Source organism: Ammodytes marinus (assembly GCF_949987685.1).
Source record: "Ammodytes marinus genome assembly, chromosome: 11".
Lineage (NCBI taxonomy): Eukaryota > Metazoa > Chordata > Actinopteri > Uranoscopiformes > Ammodytidae > Ammodytes > Ammodytes marinus.
Genome location: NC_137215.1, coordinates 17047358 through 17068680, shown reverse-complemented (window position 1 = coordinate 17068680; position 21323 = coordinate 17047358). Strand labels below are relative to the sequence as shown.

The window sequence follows — 21323 nt, the reverse complement described above, 5'->3', positions numbered from 1 at the left end:
TATAGACACATTTATATTTATTGAATTTATATAAAAAAAAAATTATTAAGTTCCTTTTCCTGCAGTTGCTTTGGGTTTACAATGCACTGAAAGTTACTGTTGGTGTCACGTTTGGGTTTAATTTCCTACTAGAGGCCTATATGTGGCACTTCGCAGCATCTCCTCCGTTGCTCTCCCACAGTGTTTCTATCATAAATTCACTCTTAGCTCTCATTCCCTCTCAGCCAATCACTGTGGGCATAGAAGGTATGAACATGACATCATCCATAGCAACAGGGTCAACACCGCCCTCTAGTCTTAGCTTAGGAGTCCCTCCCATTCCTTAGTAAAAGTTGCTCTTATCAGCATTGTGAATAGGTTTTAAGAAATAACTCCTTACTAAGAACTTTTAGTGCTCCTTAGGAGTACTCTTAGTGCTAAGATAAAATGTTTTGTGAATACGGCCCCAGAAAACTAAATCCCCTCATATGCTCTTTGAAGAATCCTAACGATGAATAACATGCCCCTATGCAAAAAAATTCTCCCCGCTTTTTTTTTTTTTTTACCTTTTATAAAGCAGACTTTCACGTCATTACCTTTTGATTGTCTTTTTGTAAATTATGGAAATATATGCTGAGCAACAGAATATATAAGACTCCCAATATAGGGGGGCGATATAGGTCATTTATTACATAATACAGTTTTTCCAAACCTCTAAGCCATTTAAAAGTGCACATACTTTTAGTGACATTTCTGTTCATTATTTGTCTTTTCTGATTTATTCACTGATTCAGGTAAGTTGACATGAACTTGTCATTCCTCCTTTAATTTTCTGTAATATGGATTGCATCTGCGTTATGATGCTTTAGTGTTAATGCTTCAGATATGAGTCTCATAAGTGTCCATCCTCCCTGCGGTACAACTGAATGATGTGGAAGCATCTTTCACAGGGTGACTGATCAGGTCTTGGGGCTCTGCAATCTGTAGGTCACATACTGAGAATGGAGTTATTCTTTCACGTGCCCTCTCCTCTCTCAGCGCTGGGTCTCTTGAACTTGTGTCCAGATCTTTTCCTGCCTCTTCAAGACTCTTATTCTCCACCTAAAATAGAAAAGGAACATAAAGGTTTCCAAGTTCATATCTGTTGTGAAAGAGACAAGAGGCAATTGGATAATTGCAGCAATTAGGATTGTGCAATTTTCCAGCAGTTTGTAACATTAGGTTGGTTTTCCCCTTCAGACTTGTCATTTAGACGGATTCCAGCCTGTGAGAAATTGCTTGAGAATAGTTCTCCCTTACGTTCCTTGTAGTTTTGGACTAGAATGAATATCCACAATGTATTTGATTAAACTTGACAATCATCTGTCTGGATTGGATGGTGACTTAAATCACCTGCTCTATGTTTGCTCTCTTTGTATTTAAACTTCTGACAAGTTGAGAAACAACTGAAAAAATCTGTGTATATATATATATATATATATATATACACACACACCCTCATTCTACTGCCTGAAGGGCATTTCGATGTTAACTCTCCTAAAATGATTAATCTGTTGTTACATTATTTACATAACTAATACTGTTTGTAGAAGACAGATGTGTTATTTGTCTTAGGTTTCTTTACTTTTTGCTTGGGGTCTCTGTAGTGACTCCATCGGTAGTCCATGTATGTAAAATACATCACACATAATTCACAACATTTTTGACCCTGTAAAATAAGTATGTTATCTCTGCTGTGGAAGAGGGGAGGAAGTGAGATTAAACATGTCCTGGACTGAATATTTTTAATATTAAAAGGACAAAAATGAAATTGATGTATATTTTCGTCTCTCTCATTGAGTCCGTATAATATCAGCATGCTGTGTGCCATAGCACCCTCGAATCAAAAATCCGGTTTAGTGTGGTTAGATTTAGGTATTTCCTTGGTTGAGGTTATATGAGGATTGTGGTGTGTGTAGGTGCATTTTGTTTTGTAATTTATGTCCGCACGGTATGGTCAGGGGAAAGAACGCATCCACCACCAAAATACTCACCCTGCTCTCCGAATCGCATACTTTCTACTATTTAGTATGGTAGAAAAAAGATTTAGTATGTTCCGATTCTTGTGGCCAGATTTAGAATGGTTGGAAAGACCCGGATGTCTACTAAATCCGGCAAAGGTTTTTAGTGTTGAAAACAGCATTTTATGTGGGCGATTCTAACCCATAATCCAATGTGAAAGTGACGTCACATCCATGGAGCCTCAAATATGAAAACAAACAGGGATGCGACGGATTTAAAAGCAAGAGACAAGTTCAAGGCGCAATGTTATGATGAAATAAATAAGTAAAGTATGTCCCAATAGTATGCATACTGCATCCTAAATTGATTATTTTTAATGACAGATGTAGTATGTAGAATAGAAAAAAGAAAGAGTATGCGATTCGGAACGCAGGGTCAGTCTCTGCTCAAATACCAGCCTTTAGTGGTTGTGCTTGTCACTGGGTTAACTGCAGATGTGCAGTGGCCAGCACTTTAGGAAGTGGCAACAGTGTTATAAATAATACAGCTGAGGAAGACTGAAAACTTGTAGACGTATGTGAGATGCAACATTAAAGCCATGGAGAGGTTTCGTACGAACCTGGAGGTGGCACATTTTCACTTAAAAACTCATATCACACACCATTAGTTCAGTCAGACACAGTGTCAATGTAGCAGAGAAACAAGTTTTAAAGAGGACCTATGATGCTTTTTGACTTTTATGACCTATAAACGTTGTTATGATGATTCATAGTCATGCTTAACCATACTAAATTATCAAATAATGACTTACATGCATTTCGACGTATTCCCTGCTGACCGTCTGGGGTGTCTGTGCCGAGCACTAAACACTATTCTAGCCAGTCGAGAAGTCACGTGTTCAAAGCGGATACCCTTTGTAACTTTGTGACGTCGCATGTAACTTCGTGAAGTCACCACGCGGATGTTTCCATGTATTCTAATGCTGTCACTTCCCTGTTCGCGTCTGCCTCGCGCCCTTATAGGTCCATGCTCGCGCTTCCCGCCACTGAAAGTGTTCCGGAAGGAAGGTAACCAATCACAACGGAGTGGGGTTTGCAGGAGGGGGGGGAGGGGAGCGGAGATGGCCGAAGCACAGGCGGAGGGAGCGGAGATTGCCGAAGCACACACACTCAAGTGTTGACAGGACGTGCTGGATCGCCAAAATAAGAGAAAGAGCTTCCCGAAAATCTACATAGTTTTTTGTGATGTGATTCGTGTCAGGTTGCTCTATAGCAGTGTAAAACAAGAAATTAAGACCAGAAAAGTAGTATAATAGGTCCTCTTTAAGGTAAAAGAAAAACATATTTAAGTCTTTACCACTTATAATTAAATGCATTGGATGCTATTGTGAGACATTTACCAGAGCATTGCATTACAAAGAGAAAGACAAAGAGAAACAGCCAAATAAAGGTGGATTATCAGTGCAGAAGACACATCTGTCAAATACAATAACCTTGATCAAACACAGCACAATGTTTGTTCAGGGTTCACATTTCCTCTTAGGCAGGTACAGTCCGTACTTTGACACATCTCTGTACAAACTTGCAGAACACGGCCATCTTTCCTTTCCAAATGTTAGCTTTTATGCTCTAAATCTTAAGTGCAAACTTTATTTCTAAATAAAAGGTGCCCTGTGGAGTCTTATTGAAACCAGACAAAAGTTATGTTTGAACTCAGTCTTACTCAACCAAATGCATTGTGTGTGTCCATAAGGTCCAAGGAAATGAAACCGCTGGCAAGACTTTGTTATGTGTCGTGCTCGTGTTTGTACATAAAAAATAAATAAAATGGGGAACCAGTAGTGAAAACATTGCTCAGCGCGGTGGTTAAAAACTACACAGGAGACTTTTAAGGATGGATCTATAAACATTAGCCCCTTTTACACAGCCAGTGAAAGCCGGGAATATGCCGGAATTTCAGCCCTCTGCCCTGCTGTATAAATGCGACCGTTGCGGAACGGGGGAAGAAAGGTGCGAGAGATTGTTCCGAGAATTTTACTACCTCTGCTGGGGGTAGTAAGATTGCAAACACAATCAGTTCCGCCTCTCTGTATAAATGCGGCCAGCTTGTTTTTGCGGAACAGGGGGGCGTTTGACGTTCCACAGCCTATGTTCTAAACATGCAACCATGTTAGCAGTTGAAGGACGTGATTGATTGATTGATTGATTGATTGATTGATTGATTGATTGATTGATTGATTGATTGATTGATTGATTGATTGATTGATTGATTGATTGATTGATTTTATTTGACCATTTCATATATACTGTAAAAACAAGAACAGCACTCTGTTATATTGAAATACATAAAAAGCCAGGGATAAAAACACAAAAAATCCCGAAGGCTTATTTCCATTGTGGTCCCTATACACAAAACATACACAAAAAGTACACGTACATAAAAAACACACACACAACAATGACCACCACTAAGACAAGCCTAATTACGTTCCAGCCATTTTTCAGGGCCTTTTTAAAATTGCCTAAACTCCCGACCAACTTGAGTGCTCCCGGTAACCTGTTCCAAAGTGTGTTTAACATTAACCACGGCGGCGTGATGTCCAAACCCCCACGCTTCATTTAGCAGTTTATGAGTCCATTTCTGCCCAGGGGAAGTTGTACAATGGGAAAGCTAGGCTAGGCTAAGCTAGGCTGCGAGCAGATCGCCGCCGCTATTATTATCCTAAGTCTGAACGTATATCCACACTTTATTTCTGTCTACAGTAACGTGACTTCACACACTGTGTGTATGTGTATGTCTGATTGGCAGATCGCTGCCCTCACAAAGAGACTTGCTCACAGCCAACCTGTCACACAAACACACAGACACACAGGTGAAGCAGTGAGCGGAGTGATTTTGTCAGTTTGGTTAACAGTCCCAGTGATGTTGGACCTGTTGGACTCAGCGCGTAGCGAGATCAACCGGCACATCATCGTGGGGACAGTAAAATACGGCCCTCTAACTGCAAGCTCCAGCACTTCTGCTCTCAATTCACCGGCCAGTGTTGTTGTTGTAAAGCAGCTGACCGGCGCGTCGCTATATGTTTACGTCACACCTGATGCTGTTTACAAGCACCTCTTTCATTCCGAAACGCTGTGTACTACTGATGCGCCAGCAGGCCGGCATTGCTTGGTTCTGTGTAAATAACACAGAAGCAAGCAAAGCCGGCATATTGGAGTGATGTTGTTCCGTCAATATGCCACAATCTCTGTGTAAAAAGGGCTATGTACAACAAAGAGTACTGCAATCGGCAATACAACACTGAGTTAACATGACAGATGAAGTAGAAATGTAGACACGCAGACCTGGCGCGTTGCATAAAGGTGAACTAGGCAATGGTGGTGGCACTTTGGCAAGGTGGCAGAATTTGGACCTATAAAGTATTTCAATTGGTTTGATTGGCCCTCATTTATCCACTTCTGTGTTTTACGCACAAGAGGTTTTGTTTCAATAAAGATTTGCATTATTTTTACAGTAGCTACTTAGAGGTGTTGAACATTTGATAATCTAAAAAATAGCTGTGTGGTTATGACTCTGTTGTAAGGGTTCTGGAACCTATTGGATTTATTTTGCAGACCTGTTGGTGCGGTTGTTGTTGTTCGGAAATGTGTTGCATTGCACTAATCTATTTGTGTGAGGTGTTTATATTGACATTTTTGTTGTTTCTGTTTTTTGCTCATGGCCTATATTAGCCAAGTGTCTTTGTTGGTTTATTTTACTTTGCATATAGATGGGCAGCATAATTGCTTTTCACAGAGCAGCAGAATTAAACGCACCAGCCCTGTAGACTCACAACACCATTTTAAAACAGTTACTGGCCGCGTTTCCCAGATTCGATCGTTCTTTGGGACCAAAGAAGGGTCGAAAGAAGGGTTTGCCTAAGAAGGAGCGCTAAGATACGGGTGTTTCCCAGGTGGCTTCTTAAGTGCCATCTTTGGAGAACGCGTAAGTTGAAGCGAAAGAAGCTCTTTAGTTGGAGCTGTCCACCGCGGTCGTGCTGAAACTGAATAAATCGATGCCAGGCGAATCAATCACCCACCTCTTTATCAGCGCATAAGTCACACACAGCGCCCCGCGGTCTCCCCCACACAGGTGGAATTAGGCTATCATGTATCGTGTGGGGGGGGGGGGTGTTTGTGTGGGTGCGGGTGTCTGTGGCAACAAGTGTATCAAAGTAGTAATCAAGCCCATTAGCGCATATATACCCCGTGGATATAGGCACACACATGTGATGTGAGAATGGAAGAAAGCGGCAGCAAAAGAAACAAGCGGGCACCGTCGTTTACCGCGGAGGAGATGGGCGTCTTAGTGGACGAGGTAGGATAGGATAGGATGAATTTCCAGTGAGTTATTAAGAATATAAAAAAAGACGTTGCACTTTTGCGACGGTCCCTAAGCAGTCCACTGCCGTATGGCACTAAAAAGTATATTCGGCGCGGTTTCTTTGATCTTTCGCAAGACTCGCTGATTTTGGTGAGTTGATCAAGCCTGTGAAATGTCAGTCTTAGTCTTCTGTACATAATAATACCATTCTGGAGGAAATTGGTGCGGTTTTCGTGACGCTATTACAGTTACAACCCTGGAAAATAGACGAATGTCGAATATAAAACCAATTTCACCGCGCCTGCCAGACTTTCAGGTAAAGCACCCGGACACTGCAGCAATAATCATAGTGTGCAGGACGTTACATGTAGCCTACATCTGCTAGTTCTGTTTATTTAGTTCAGCCTTCAGGCCTGAGAGTTGATATGGGTGATGTGTGGTGGTTGTGGGTTAATGGTTTAGTGCTTGGTGACTGGTGGTGAAGAGGTAGGGGCTGCGGGTTGTTGGACCGGGCTGAAGGCAAAATTGCAGCGGGTTGCTCTGGATGTGTGGAGACACCAGAGTGATCAGCCTTGGATCTCCGCACGGGGCAGCCGGTACTTTGCCTGGACGGCCCGGTCTGATAGCACGTCCAGTGGGGAGAAGTGCCGACGCACGTATGCATTTATGTAAACCGTCTGGCTTCGCGCACGGCGAGGCTGTTGGTTCGCAGCGAGAAGGTGTTGTATTTACAGCCATGGGCCTATCCGAAAAGTATTTTTTGCATAGGAAATTTCCTTTCCTATCGAGATGAACCGGAAGTACTCGGCGGATAGGTGATCCGAATTCTCAAAATGCTTAGGAAAGGCATAGGAAAGGAGCCTCGATTCATCCTTTAACCCTCCTTTAGCATAGGTTACTCCTGACCAACCTATGCTAAAGGAAAGGAGATAGTGGTATCCCATAATCCTTTACGGCGGCAAGATTTAAAGCAACAGGCCACTGCCGGAGTTTACCGACTCTACACGAATACGAACAAGAGGTAAAATAGAAGAGAGGAGAGGAGAAGAGAGGAAGATTTAATTCGGCTAAAACAAAATACCCCCCCCCCCCACACACACACACACACACATACACACACAGGCTACAGATAATAAAGAACTCATAAAAGACCAACATCATAATAGTTATTTTCGTAGCACATAATTTACACCATAAGAAAATAAAATACCAACTTCACATTTAATGAAGTTACTGGGGGCAGTTCATTTCAACATCAACATAAGTGTAGCCTCTTTTTATTCCACATGTGAATTGGGATATATTGGAGTGATTCTCACTCTGTTGGCGACAACCTGATTAAAATCAATATGAAAAGAACGCATGGATCAAACGAGCGCTTGTTGTAGTCAATTTTCGGAGAATAGGCTATAGTGTAGTTTCACGCTAGTGACTCACGTCAGCAATACTCGCCGTCGCGCAATGACGTCGGTTAGGAAAAGTGGAGTCGAATTCATTTGAAACAGCGCTGTCCTTTCCTATGTTCGATAGGAAGCACCTTTCATCTCTCCTTAACCCCGATGACGTTTAGGGGTTAAGGTATAGGAAAGGAGGCTTATAGGTTAGGAGATTGGACTTTTCGGATAGGCCCATGGTTTCTCACACGCGCGGACTTTGGCAACGCCTTTAGCAGGTGGAGCCGCTCTGAATGAGGTTCAGCTGAGTTCAATTAAATCTGTTTCTTTGATATCTGTGAAATGCCACAGGGTTGTTGATGTTTTTTTTGTATGTGTAGTAGTACTATAAACTCACATGTGTGTGGAAAACGTAAACATCTAATTCATTAATACATTTTTTTCTCTACTATTAGTCTATCTTTCTTGCGCCAGTGGTCCGCATTGAGCATTGTTTTATTATTTCGAAAAGTGGAGAAGATACATTTCCCTGACGCGGCATGATCACTGACGATTTGGTCGCTAAGAAGGTTGAAAGAGTGGGTCAGCTCCGTCTTACAGTTCCATCTTAGTGAAAGAGCTACTTTCGCTAAGAACGAATCTGGGAAACGCATTCTTCTTTCACAGCGTTCTTAAGAGCGCTCCAAAGAAGTACTTAGCCCAAAGAGGCTCTTAACGAATCTGGGAAACGCGGCCACTGTATTGTTCATGCAAAGGAAGATAAATGAACAAGGACTGGCAGGACTCATGTACAAACACTTCAAAATCAAATTTGACAGGCGTGTGCAATGCTGCTATACTTCAGAGCAACTGAATGTTTCTCCATTCTGCAGGAGGGTGGAGTTTAGAGTACTTAAACATTTGTTCAGTGGACCTTCAATGGAGAAATTAACAGGTTTTCAGAAATTAAACGTGGCATTTTATAGATGTTGTTGATTAAATTACTTTCTGACCATCACATCCGCCCTCAACATTGCTGTCGAATATACTGTATATATACACTCACCGGCCACTTTATTAGGTACACCTGATCTGAGGCTTATAAAAACAAAAAGCTAATCAGTCAATCACATAGCAGCAATTTAATGCATTTAGGCATTTAGACGTGGTCAAGACAATGTACTGAAGTCAAACTGAGCATCAGAATGGATAAGAAAGGGGGTTTAGGTGACTTTGAACATGGCATGGTTGATGATTAACGGCAGGATGGATCCATTCTTTCATGTTGTTTACGCCAAACTCTGAACCTGCCATCTGAATGTTGCAACTTAAATCGAGACTCATCAGACCAGGCATGATTTTTCAATCTTCTATTGTCCAATATTGGTGATCCTGTGAGAATTGCAGCCTCATTTTCCTGTTTTTAGCTGACAGTAGTGGCACCCGATGGGGTCTTCTGTTGCTGTAGCCCATCTGCTTCAAGGTTGGTTGTGTTTTGTGTTCAGAGTAGGGCTGTCAAATTAACGCATTAATTTTGATTAATTAATCACAGAAAAATTAACGCGATTAAAAAAATTAACGCAGATTAATCGCACTTCTGTAATGCCCTTTGACCCGGTGCAAAAGTGGTGCGCAGCTGCACCTGAAGCTTGCATACACAGCCCGCACGGGTGAAAGGGAGAAAAGTAAAGAGAGAAGCAGAGGAAAGGGTGGGGCCGAGGGCTCTATGGACGGTTTATGGGATGCTTCGGGCAAATAAGCATGAATATGCACTGCATATTTTTTTCTTTTTCAGACCATTCTCTGTAAACCCTGGAGATGGTTTAGAGTGAAAATCCCAGTAGATCAGCAGTTTCTGAAATACTCATACCAGCCCTCCTGGCACCCTCAACATTGCCATGTTCAAAGTCACTTAAAACCCCATTCTTCCCCATTCTGTTGCTAGGTTTTAACCTCAATAAGTTGTCCCATCCAGGTCTACATGCCTAAATGCATAAAAAAATTAACGCAGATTAATCGCACTTCTATAGTGCCCTTTGACCCGGTGCAAAAGGGGTGAGACGATTGCGCATCTGCACCTGTAGTTTGCGGACACGGCCCGCACGGGATTAAAGAGTAAAGAAAGAAGCATAGAGAGGGCTCACTTTTGTTTTTAGCTGCCTCGTCTCCCGCTTAAACGGACATTACAGAGCCTGTAATTAATTAGATAATTTTTTAATCGCTTGACAGCCCTAATATATATATATAAATAATATATAATATTATTCATATTTCTCTATTTTTGAAACACATTCTCAAGAGATAAACAACATAGGAGTATAGAGAGAGTGAATTTACAATTTTATTTTAACATTTATTCCGCTAAGGGACTGACATAAATGTCAAATTCGATGACTTGACATGGGTTCAGGAAAATGGTCCTATTATTGTATTGTGCACTTGAGGGTGCCTCCAAGTTAAACCGAAGCAGCTAGTCTGCAGGGATCGAAGCAAAGCCGCTCCGCAGGGGGGAAAAAACTCTTCCATGACAAAAATGTACCATCTAACAAGTGACAAGCTCAGCTACGTACAGCTGGAATTAGAATGATTATGTGGCTTGCCATATTATGCAGGTAACTTGTCAGAGTGAGGAGTATTTAAATGTATTCACTCACTGAATATTAAATTGTACAGCTCTTTGTTGCGAATATTCTGCATATAAATGTGTTCCACACTACAATCAAGCATTTACAAAGCTAAATATCATTCAATATGCCTTGGAAATAGGCTTTCAATGGTATCTGCAGCAGAAATTGGGTTAATCCTTTGTCTTTCTTGAGGTAAATGGCTGCTTCTTAGAGGGAAAACTGTGTTTTGAGTGTCAAACACATCAACAGTCATGACGAGATAAAAACCTCTCAGCTGAGGAAGCTTGTTAAGATGTGCACTTGATGACAGGGTTAGGGCTTAAGTGCTCACAGACTCACCAACCCCGTATATATCTGGAAATTCATTTGTCTTTTTCCCTATTTTACTGCCACGTGTCATGTTGACCTTGACATTTAATTATTCACATATTCAGCAAAGAAACAAAGAGCTGTTGAATTAGAGTCACGTTGTCTCAGTTCACTCCAATAGTCCAAATCTTTTTGTAGCAATGGCGGCAGTAGAGTTGCAGAGTTCATTTTGTTCAATGAAATCATTGCTGTACATGTTTGCATCGCTAAAAAGATAAAATATACATTCATATTTGTTTATATGTGTTTAAAACAAAATCAATTTGTTTGAATGCACCCTGTCGTGTTTGGTTGTGATGTTTTTTGGAGGTGCTGTGAGGAACTTTTTAATATTTTTGAAACAGTCAAATTTTTCCTCTGATGATCACAAATTACATGTAACAGCCACCACCTGTTTAGTGGTTAAGGACGCCACCTGGAGACGTGGGATGTAATCCCGGCGCTGGAAACCTTAGTTTTCCCTGGTGATGACGAGACGGTGTGGATCCTCTGGCAGCATCTGAAGTCTTCCTGCATCCACACTATTCGCACTTTACTTTAGTATGTAATCACCTAGTCAATGATCAAATTCCTTCGTGATTTTCTCTACTTATGACATCTATTGCAGTATGTCCGTCCTGGGAGAGGGATCCCTTACTTTGTCGACTCTCCCTGAGATTTCTTAAATTTTTTTTTTTAATCCCGGTTTTTACAGGGAGTTTTTCTCAGCCGAGCTAAGGGTGTAAGGGCAGGATGTCATATTGTATCATATTGTATGAAATGTAAAGCCCACTGAGATAAATGTATTTGTGATTTTGGGCTATACAAATAAAACTGATTTGATTTAATTTGAACAGCAAACGAGTCCATCAGTGCAAAAAATGCTATTTTTTAATCGGTTTTCTTAATGCCTTTGTCATGGGTACGCTCACCCAGGAACAACAGCTGGGGTAGTTAAAACACTACCACTTTTGTCCAAAGAGGTTGCAAGAATTAACAAAAAATGAAAGTTCCTCAGAGCACCTTTAATGTACCATTTTAATGGCAGATTTCTGCACATGAAAAGAGATACTGTATTTCTGAATGTTACATGCAACAAGTACACAAAGTTGTTTTGAATTAGAATGTATTATGTGTCATTGTATAGCCTTTAAGTGCAGGTGTTTATAAGAATTTTAATAAAATAAATTAAATTAATTCAATGTACTGTATCTACAATGGATTTCATACAATTAAAATGATCATTTTACTTCTTCTAGTCCACCTAAACATTGTGCTTCACAATCACTGATAGACAACAGTATCAAACAAAGTGACTAACCTTGTGGATTCTTTACATTGCAGTAGCTTTAACTAAATATTTTCATAGTCATTTCATAACACTGGTACTACCACCATTATTTTCTAGTCCCAGTGTCAACGTGTGAAAAAATAAGATAAATACAAAATTGTATATTCTGTGTATGTGCTTATTTACAAAAGAGGGGAACAAACACTGAGTTTGCTGTTAACATAAGTAACAAGTACAATGTACAAACAAGATTTCTTAAACATTTGCTGTCGATGTTAACATACACAGTATTAAGACATACTTGCGTGCAAGGCTTATGGATGGAAGGCAGGGTAGTGGAATATAGTTTGAAAAAAACATAGACAAAAAAAGTTTCCTACACTCTTCTATGAACTAAAGCCACCCGCCTACCTTTCTGTTGTCAGCTGAGGTGTGCTCGTCGTGAATCTGCCTGAAGGGGTTTTGATCAAATTCTTCTTCATCTTCCACTGTCAGTCTTGGAATGGCCGTCATCGGGCGGATAACCCCGGGCCTTGTCTGGACAGAGGGATTCAGAGTTGACAGCAGAAAAGGAATTTGTCAACAAAAAGAAAAAGCTTTCCAAGACATTGCACAGTGTCAGGGTTATAGAGGTTGCAGATAGATGTCATGAAAGGTGTCAGCGATTCTGGAGAATGCTTTGAGTTAATTTTTTTTTGTCAAAATGAGTGAATATCTCCTCACAATCTGCTACCTGCTCAAAAAAATATCAATTGTAAATACAAAGCCTAGGCTCTGTAAACGGGCATGTTGCTAGCTACAGTAGGCCCCTTTTGTTTACATGCCAGTTATCAGAGCCTATAAGGCTGTGTGATTTTATTTCAGTGCAACCACGGTATGGACTGGTAGCAGATCGTGAGGAGATATTTACTGATTGTTGGCAAAAGTGATATTGTCAACAAGTCTTCCACAGAATTACTGACTCCAACTTTATACTTGATGAAATAATAGTTGACTGTGCACCTTCTTAGGATCCATAAGGTTCCTCTCCAAACTGATAGATGGTAGCAAGCTTGATAAAGATGCCTGAACAAACAATGTTAAAGAAAAGAAAAACAGGTAGTTACTAGCATCTCTCACAAAAGTGAAATATTGATCAAAGAAGGCACTTACTGTAAAGTACTACAGGTTTATCGTAAAGGCAAGCAAAGGTATGACACGATTTAGTAACTGTTAGCTATAGCAAAAGCCAGTTATCATTCCTTATATCTCCATGCAATCATATCATATCACGTTAACACATTGATGGGAATATGTGAATGGGATTAACTTGTAAACCTTGCAGTAGTATGAATTTATTCATCTGACTCAGGTTGAAAAAAGCCAATATAAAGCAAATGTCCCAACATTTCAAACTGTCCGTTTACTGTTGTTGGAGTTGAACTGTAGATTCTGTTTTTAAGCATCATGTACCCTCTGAAAAACAAACATTTCCTCCTGTAGGCGACAGTACATCAACTCTGTGTAAAGATTTTGGTAACACTTTACAATAAGGTACACAAAAAAGAGTATTTACTGTTCCAAAAAAGAGTATTTACTGTTCCAAAAAAGTAGTTATTGTTCCAAAAAGAGTAGTTACTGTTTTAAAAAGAGTAGCTACTGTTCCAGTAAAACAGTAACTACTCTTTTTGGAACAGTAGCTACTCTTTTTTCTGTACCTTATTGTAAAGTGTTACCAAGATTTTTAAAGCAACAAAAATCACCCATGGAAAATGTTATTTTCATACCTTTTAGTGCCCATCTGTTTCTCATAAAACAAACAGCAAGTGTTTACAAATGTGTGAATGTGGGCCTGAGATTCTCTGAGATCTCAGTCACACTCAAATCAACTCTTACTCACATATTTAGTTTCCCGTCCCAAGGATTTTGAAAGGGACGAGTTGTTCTGCTGAAAGAAAGAAAGAAAGAAAGAAAGAAAGAAAGAAAGAAAGAAAGAAAGAAAGAAAGAAAGAAAGAAAGAAAGAAAGAAAGAAAGAAAGAAAGAAAGAAAGAAAGAAAGAAAGAAAGAAAGAAAGAAAGAAAGAAAACAAAACACCAGAGTTACACTGTCTGGCAGGAAAAAGGAAACATTCAATCTGAAAAAAAATCATCTATTTATTTCAAAGATGTCACCATAACTAAAAGGAAGAATATTTTCATAACATCTCTGTTGGCCTTGACTCAAGGTCTCATTGAATATACTGTATCTCTGGAGAAACTGATTAACCAAAGCAACATTTAGTCTTTTTTATCCTTGTGTGCCCGCCGTTCTGTTCTGTTAATGAGCAAGATAAAGAATATTAGCATTAATATTATTAGGTTTAGGTGTTGCACTTTCACTTTTCCTAGTCAGGCATTAAGATCCACACAGAGGGATGACAGTGTGTACATAATCCTTTTAACCCAGGTTCATGCACACACATGACACACACACACACACACACACACACACACACACACACACACACACACACACACACACACACACACACACACTTACTTCCTCTGGAAATAATCCTTTGATGAATTATGAATCGATGTCTTTTCATTTCATTTGATGATGATCATACAGTCTGAATTCCCTTATATCTCAAATTGGGTTTGAGTTTCAGTAAAAAGGAAAGAAGAGAAATACAGAGCACTTGTTTCAGTGGCACGAAGGTGGCTGCAGTTTTGCTATTTTTTTTTTCTAATTTAATGATTGTCAGTTGGAGTTACAGTCATATGAAAAAGTTTGGGAACCCCTCTCAGCCAGCATTATAATTGACTCTGCTTTCACACAAAAAAGATAAAAGTGGTATGTCTTTCATTTACCAGGAACAGCTAAGTACTGGGATGTTTTCCAAACAAAGATTTTTTGAAAAGCAGTATTTAGTTTTATGAAATTAAATAAAATGTGAAAAACTGGCTGTGCAAAAATATGGGAACCCTTGTGGTCTTGCTGATTTTAATGCATGTAACAGCATGTAAAACTGAGGACTTTAAACACAAAATTGGTTGGATTATGTTGTTAAGCCTTGAACCTCATATAAAGGTCTGTTTAATCATGATAAAAGGTATTTTAGGTGCCTAAATGCAAGTTCCACTTCTCTTTGACTCTCTGCAGAAGTGAGACAGAATGCGATCATCAAAACAGCTCCCAAAAGATCTTAAAAACAAAGATTATTCATTGTCATGGTTTAGCGGAAGGCTACAAGAAGCTTTCCCAAAGGTTTAAATGGTCAATTTCTACTGTAAGGAACGTTGTCAGGGAATGGAAGGACACAGGCACAGTTGCAGTTAAACCCAGGTCTAGCAGACCAAGAAAAGTACAAGAGCGGCATATGCGGCGGATTGTGAGAATGGTTGCACACAACCCAAAGATCACCTCCAAAGACCTGCAAGAACATCTGGCTGCAGATTTTGTATCTGTACATGGTTCTACAATTCAGTGCAATTTGCACCAAAACATCTGTATGGCCGGGTGATGAGAAGGAAGCCCTTTCTGCGCCCACACCACAGATACAGTTGCATGGAGTATGCAAAAGCTCATTTAGACAAGCCAGCTTCATATTGGAAGAAAATGCTTTGGACTGATGAGACAAAAATTAAGTTATTTGGTCTTTATAAAAAGCAGATGTTTTGGTGCAAATTGCGCTGAATTGTTGAACAATGTACAGATACACAATCTGCAGCCAGATGTTCTTGTAGGTCTTTGGAGGTGATCTGTGGGTTGTGTGCAACCATTCTCACAATCCTCCACCTTTGCCGCTCCTGTTTTTTTCTTGGTCTTCCATGCCTGGGTTTAACTGCCACTATGCCTGTGTCCTTCCATTTCCTGACAACGTTCCCTACAGTCGAAATTGACAATTGAAACCTTTGGGAAAGCTTCTTGTAGCCTTCCCCTAAACCATGACAATGAACAATCTTTGTTTTTCAGATCTTTTGGGAGCTGTTTTGATGATCCCATTCTGTCTCACTTCAGCAGAGAGTCAAAGAGAAGTGCAACTTGCATTTAGGCACCTAAAATACATTTTCTCATGATTAAACAGACATTTATATGAAGTTCAAGGCATAACAACATAATCCAACCAACTTTGTGTTTAAAGTCATCAGTTTTACATGCTGTTACAGGCATTAAAATCAACAAAACCACAAGGGTTCCTATATTTTTGCACAGCCAGTTTTTCACATTTTATTTTATTTCATACAACCAAATACTGCTTTTCAAAAAATCTTTGTTTGGAAAACATCCCAGTACTTAGCTGTTCCTGGTAAATTAAAGACATACCACTTTTAATTTTTTTTTTGTGAAAGCAGAGTCAATTATAATGCCGTCTGAGAGGGGTTCCCAAACTTTTTCATATGACTGTACATAATTTCTGAACTACAATAGAGACTGCATAGCATCCACAGTTGTCCTGACACAGTTGTTTCACATCTGTGCTAAGCATTAACAGATGCCTATTTGCATCTTTTGAACATTTTACAGGTTAAATGTATTTTTTATAATGTTAGAAAGCTAGACGATTTTATATAAGAGCCAAAATATTACCATCATGCGACCTTAAAGGTTGTATTTTTTTTTATTTTTTTTTGTAAAATCTTATTTGGAAAGGTACCAATTGTATAAGTAGTAAAGTAAAAGTATAGCATTTAGCCGACATTTGAAATGTTGTGGAGTAGAGGTATAAAGTAACACATACTAAAAAGTAAAGTAAAATTACCTCAAAATTATACTTAAGTATTATCCCAGAACTATATTTGGATTAATCTTGGACTCCCGTCGGATCGATTGTACTTTGGAATACAATTCTGGTAAATGTGAAAGTTTTTTTTTAATTTAAAGAAGATTGAAGCAACTCTCTCATGTCATGCAATATGAAGCCGGTCAAATGAAACAAACTCCACCTTCCAGCACCTCTAAAGCCCACTAGTTAACACGTTATATCTTGTTTAGTGTAGCTTGGTTTTACAGGGTTTATGGACCGTAGTCATGATGCAGTATGTATGAATATTTTACCTTCACACCAACGTTGCTAGTCAATGACCTGGATGGCTGTGGTGACCGGGTTTTTTTCACAAGGTTACAAAAAAAGAAAAAGAAAACACATGGAATCACTTTTTATTTATATATAAAAAAATTAACGCTTGTACATGTTTGATTGTGTATGATATAATTCATTGAACTCACTGCTGGATTGGAACCTGCCAATATCTCATCAATAACCGCGTACAGCTCTTCGGACTGTTGCCGGAGCTGAGCGGGTGAGCGCATCTGCAGGGAGCAAAAAAATAATTGATGTCACTGCTCAGTTGTGTAAAGTGTGCCTTGACAAAAAAATGGCAGAAGCAGCAGCAGCAAGGTGTGCGGTGGTGATACCTCGGCGTGGGTGTCACACAGGCTCTGTCCACTCTCTACCTGCTCGTCTATGGCCTGTGAATGCAGAGCACAGTGAACAGTGATTAGACAACACAGACAGTTCAAGCTTCTTTGCAGACAGCAGCAGACTGTGTGGTTGGAGTAGAGTGGTTTGAGGCTCTGTCAGTTGCATTATGTATAGCCTGTAAATCCTTCTGAAATTAGTTTTGTCTTTTTTTCACCTGACAAGTTTTTTTTATAATTAAAGCCTGATGAGTTGAGACCTTGCAAAGGTTGTGATGTTTACAGAAAAGCCTATTTGTGAGGCAAAGATTAAAGCAAACAAGTGTATTCCCATATCACATTTTAACATAATAATCCATGCAGTGCCTGCGTCAAAAACTCCCATTAGGGCTGATAAAATTAATTAGAGGGATTAAGAGTTTAAAAAAGTGAACTCACCTGCTGATCCAACAGAAGGGTGTTTGTGGGAATTGCTGCCAGGGATTTGTAATTTAGCTTAATCTTGTGCGTCTAGAGTTTATAGAGAGAGAAGAGAAGGTGACAAATACAAATCCATTTACCATTCAAATGAACACATTTTACTGATATGTATCCCTTTGTGGAATGTCTTGCGGAAAATTCATTATGTGTCTTTTAAATTTCTTTGGGCATGCTCCTTTATCTCACAACGCTGCAGGCCACTAATCATGCAAAACACTCCGCCTTGCCGGAGACGGCCGACAGTGAGGGAAATGCTGAAGTTTGTTGCTTTCACAACACGGGCTACTACATGATTGACTGTAAATGTCACCGAAAAATTTAGTAAAATAAAAATATTTTCCACATTGACAGGCAGGAAAAATGGTTCCATAAAAGCTGCTGCATCGACATTACAGTGATGTACCATGTTACATTTTTACATATATACATTATATCAATCAAATCCAGACATCTACAGTGAGCTTCTGACATCTCTGTGAAAGCGATGAATTACAACAACATCGATATACGATCTGGCAGAGGACAAACCTTAATCTAAAAAAAAATATCCACACAGAGGACGGCACTTTATATCCAGCTATCTAGTTAAGAGAAATCTGTTTTTAACTACACGGTGTCGGGGGAAGACAGAATGTGACAGAAGGCCATATTAAAATAATACCCTCAGTTTAAGCAGGGTCGCGCTTACGGAAAAGCAGAAGCAGGCTATACCTTTCTTTTTTTACCCTCCCTGTCACTGCAGTCTGATATTCCACTCCCGGGCCTTGGGGAGGGTGTGGAGCGTGGGGTGAGGAGTGAGGGGGACGGGGTGAGGTCTCTGCAGGGTGGAGCAGGGGAGGGGGTGGGGGTGGGGGAGCTGTAGGGCGAGGGCCATCCGGGGAAAGCCATGGGCGTGTAGCGTGAAGGAGACAGGCAGTGAGCTTTGAGAAGACCCTCCGATTGTGTGGTGGCACTCTTTTTGGAATCGGGCTCACACCTCCCTGCAAAGTTGTTGTGTGAAGGGGGGGGAGGTGATACCGTGTGTGGGGCAGTGGTGCGCGTGCTGATGGGGGAGCGTGATGGAGAAGGCTGAGGGAGGCAGGCGGGCGGAGGAGATCTCAGTTGGCGAGAAAGCGAGTGAAGCCCAGAGAGAGACGAGTGTGGCACTGGCGGGCCACTCCATTTCTGGGGCACACAGGTCTCCCGCTGCTCATTAATGAGTTTAGGGGACGGGGAGACGGGTTTTTTAAGGTTATCTGTGTGGCTCCTGAGGTGCTTGTGGTGGGTGTTGATGGGTGTCAGCTCAGGGGACTTTGAAAGGTGTGTGTGTTGTCGCTGTCGTTCGGGAGCTGCATAGTCTATATTGTCATGCTTTGGCTTTGGGGAAATCGATTGCATTTTTGGACAAAACAAAGGCGGCGGAGCATGCAAGAGTGCGCCGCTGCTCTTCACTGTCTGATGGGGTGAAATGACTTGCTTCCATCTAGGCGTGCCGCTCGAGCCAATTTGCTCCGAATCTCTTTTCACTCGAGGTTGTTGAGGGTATGATTGGCTGAACTTGTTGGGCTGCACAGGTGGAGGGGAGGTGACACATCTGTGAGGCTCTCTGTGAATGCGGCTCTGGCTATCTATAGATGCCGATGAAGAGCAGCGTGAGGAGAACTCCAGGGGAATGGAGGCCAAGCTGGAGGCCGCAGAGCAGGCGTTACAGAAGGACAGGGTGATGGGGTTGACAGGCCAGCAGGGGGTGTAAGGCCTGTGCAGAGCCGAGGACAGAATGGGCAGACGACCTTTCCTCAGGATGGCAGTGAGGAGAGAGAGCCTGGTGAGGGGAGGACGGTGCCGGGCAGGAGGGGGAGGGGACTGGGGGGGACCGAGAGAGGAAGACAGGCTCTCGCAGGAGGAGAAACGGGTCTGAGGAGGGGTTTGAGCCAGACTAGAGCCAGGCGCTAGGAAGTGCCTCTTGATCTGCACCACAGCAGGGGTGAGGAAGCCAGAGCGCACAGAGGAGCAGGGGGAGACAGTGCGGCTGAAAGAGAGCGGAGAGGTGACAGAGGAGAGCCCTGGCACAGCAGACCAGCAGCCCCTCAACTCTCTGTCCCAGCCCTCAGAGAGGATGGACTCTCTGGAGGAAGCCGGGGTGGGGAACTGCAGGTCTGCGGAGTCGGCAGGGCTCAATCTGCCCTCTGACGGACACGCTCTATTTACAGGAAAGAAACCCGAGCTAACCTCAGCGAGTCCAGAAGTATTGCAACACCGCCTCTGCTGCTGGAGGGAAATGCCCCGGTGTTTGTCAACAGCTGTTTCCATGGAGGCCGTGCAGACAGCAGCCACGTGGTTGGGTGTATTTTCAGACCAAGCGCTGGCAGGAGGAGAGGCTTTGCTCTGAGAGGGGCTCACGTGATCCGGCTTCGGCTGAAATACAAAGGGAGTTTTCATTAAATGGCGACCAAAGTGGGATTGTTTATTTTCTGAGGACTTTCACTTTGAATTTAAGTATCAGCTCAATCTCATTTGTGAAGAGAAAAAAGGGTGTACTTTGATGAAGCCACTATTTGACACTTAAAATAGCAAAAAAACAAGCCTGTCCAGGGCTGTACGCTTATTTTTTTAGGTGGTAGCACTGGTGCTAGCAAGCAAAAAAAATCAGTAGCACAAAAATAAATTCAGTAGCACACAAAGTATGATCGAAAACTTGCATAACCTTAACCCATGCATTTCGCTCTAATTACCTTTTAGCCTGTCATATTGGTCTCATTTGAAATTCTCAATTAATATCATATCCTAGTGTGTGCAGTAATAATTGTAGAAAAATTGATTGCAATTTAGACAAAATAATCTAACCTGCCAATTGCAATTTTTTCTGTCAACTTCACAAGAATATCTTATATTTACACTGCGTTGATACACAGATATACTGTACAGTATTCCACACACCACACATGCACATATCAATTCTGTAAAATGTCACAGCTTTTAGTCATAGTTTCCGTATTCAGAGTGTCCATGCTGCACGTACTTGAACTTGTGTCTCCGGTTGGATTGTGCTTCCTGCTCCTCCCTCTGCAGCTTCTTTGATGAAGACTATCTCGACGTTGGAAATCTGCCTGTCCGTCATGCCGTCCCTGGTCGTCTCCTCATGGGATACAGTGAAGTTCTGCCAGGTGAAAAAAACAAGCAAATGTTTTACAGGAACTGAGCAAGTGAAACCTGAGAAAACCCGAGGTGAACTTCAGGGAACCGCTCTGAGCTCAGGGCTGTGCTCAGTTACACCACACCACATGCCCACGACACATATCATTCACATGTACATGCACATGTCCAGCTGACGTCAAAGTAGTGCACAGCTCATGTGCCGAACTTGGAACAACTGAGGAGAAGAATGTGTACAATGCAGCTTTGTAAGCTGTTGGATGTCGACAGCAGTGAGTAGGCTAGATGTCTTCAAAGAGTCCCGTAGCTATATTTATTTGTATTTCTTGATTTGTTTTTACCACTGT

The 21323-nt window shown here is 41.2% G+C and overlaps 1 protein-coding gene across 2 annotated transcripts in view; it reads right to left on the bottom strand.

Annotated features, from left to right (window-relative positions):
- Window positions 1-654: 654 nt before the first annotated feature.
- mlip (muscular LMNA-interacting protein) overlaps window positions 655-21323 on the bottom strand; it is a 35155-nt gene continuing 14486 nt past the window's right edge. For both annotated transcript variants that reach the window (XM_080036331.1, XM_080036332.1), the window contains 10 exons: window positions 20843-20980; window positions 18556-20238; window positions 17803-17874; window positions 17362-17415; window positions 17173-17256; window positions 17002-17037; window positions 13861-13908; window positions 12984-13046; window positions 12393-12518; window positions 655-1080 (listed from right to left, as the gene is read on the bottom strand). In XM_080036331.1, coding sequence (XP_079892457.1) covers window positions 859-1080; window positions 12393-12518; window positions 12984-13046; window positions 13861-13908; window positions 17002-17037; window positions 17173-17256; window positions 17362-17415; window positions 17803-17874; window positions 18556-20238; window positions 20843-20980 — 2526 coding nt within the window. In that variant the 3' untranslated portion in view covers window positions 655-858. The remainder of the gene's footprint in view (window positions 1081-12392; window positions 12519-12983; window positions 13047-13860; window positions 13909-17001; window positions 17038-17172; window positions 17257-17361; window positions 17416-17802; window positions 17875-18555; window positions 20239-20842; window positions 20981-21323) is intronic.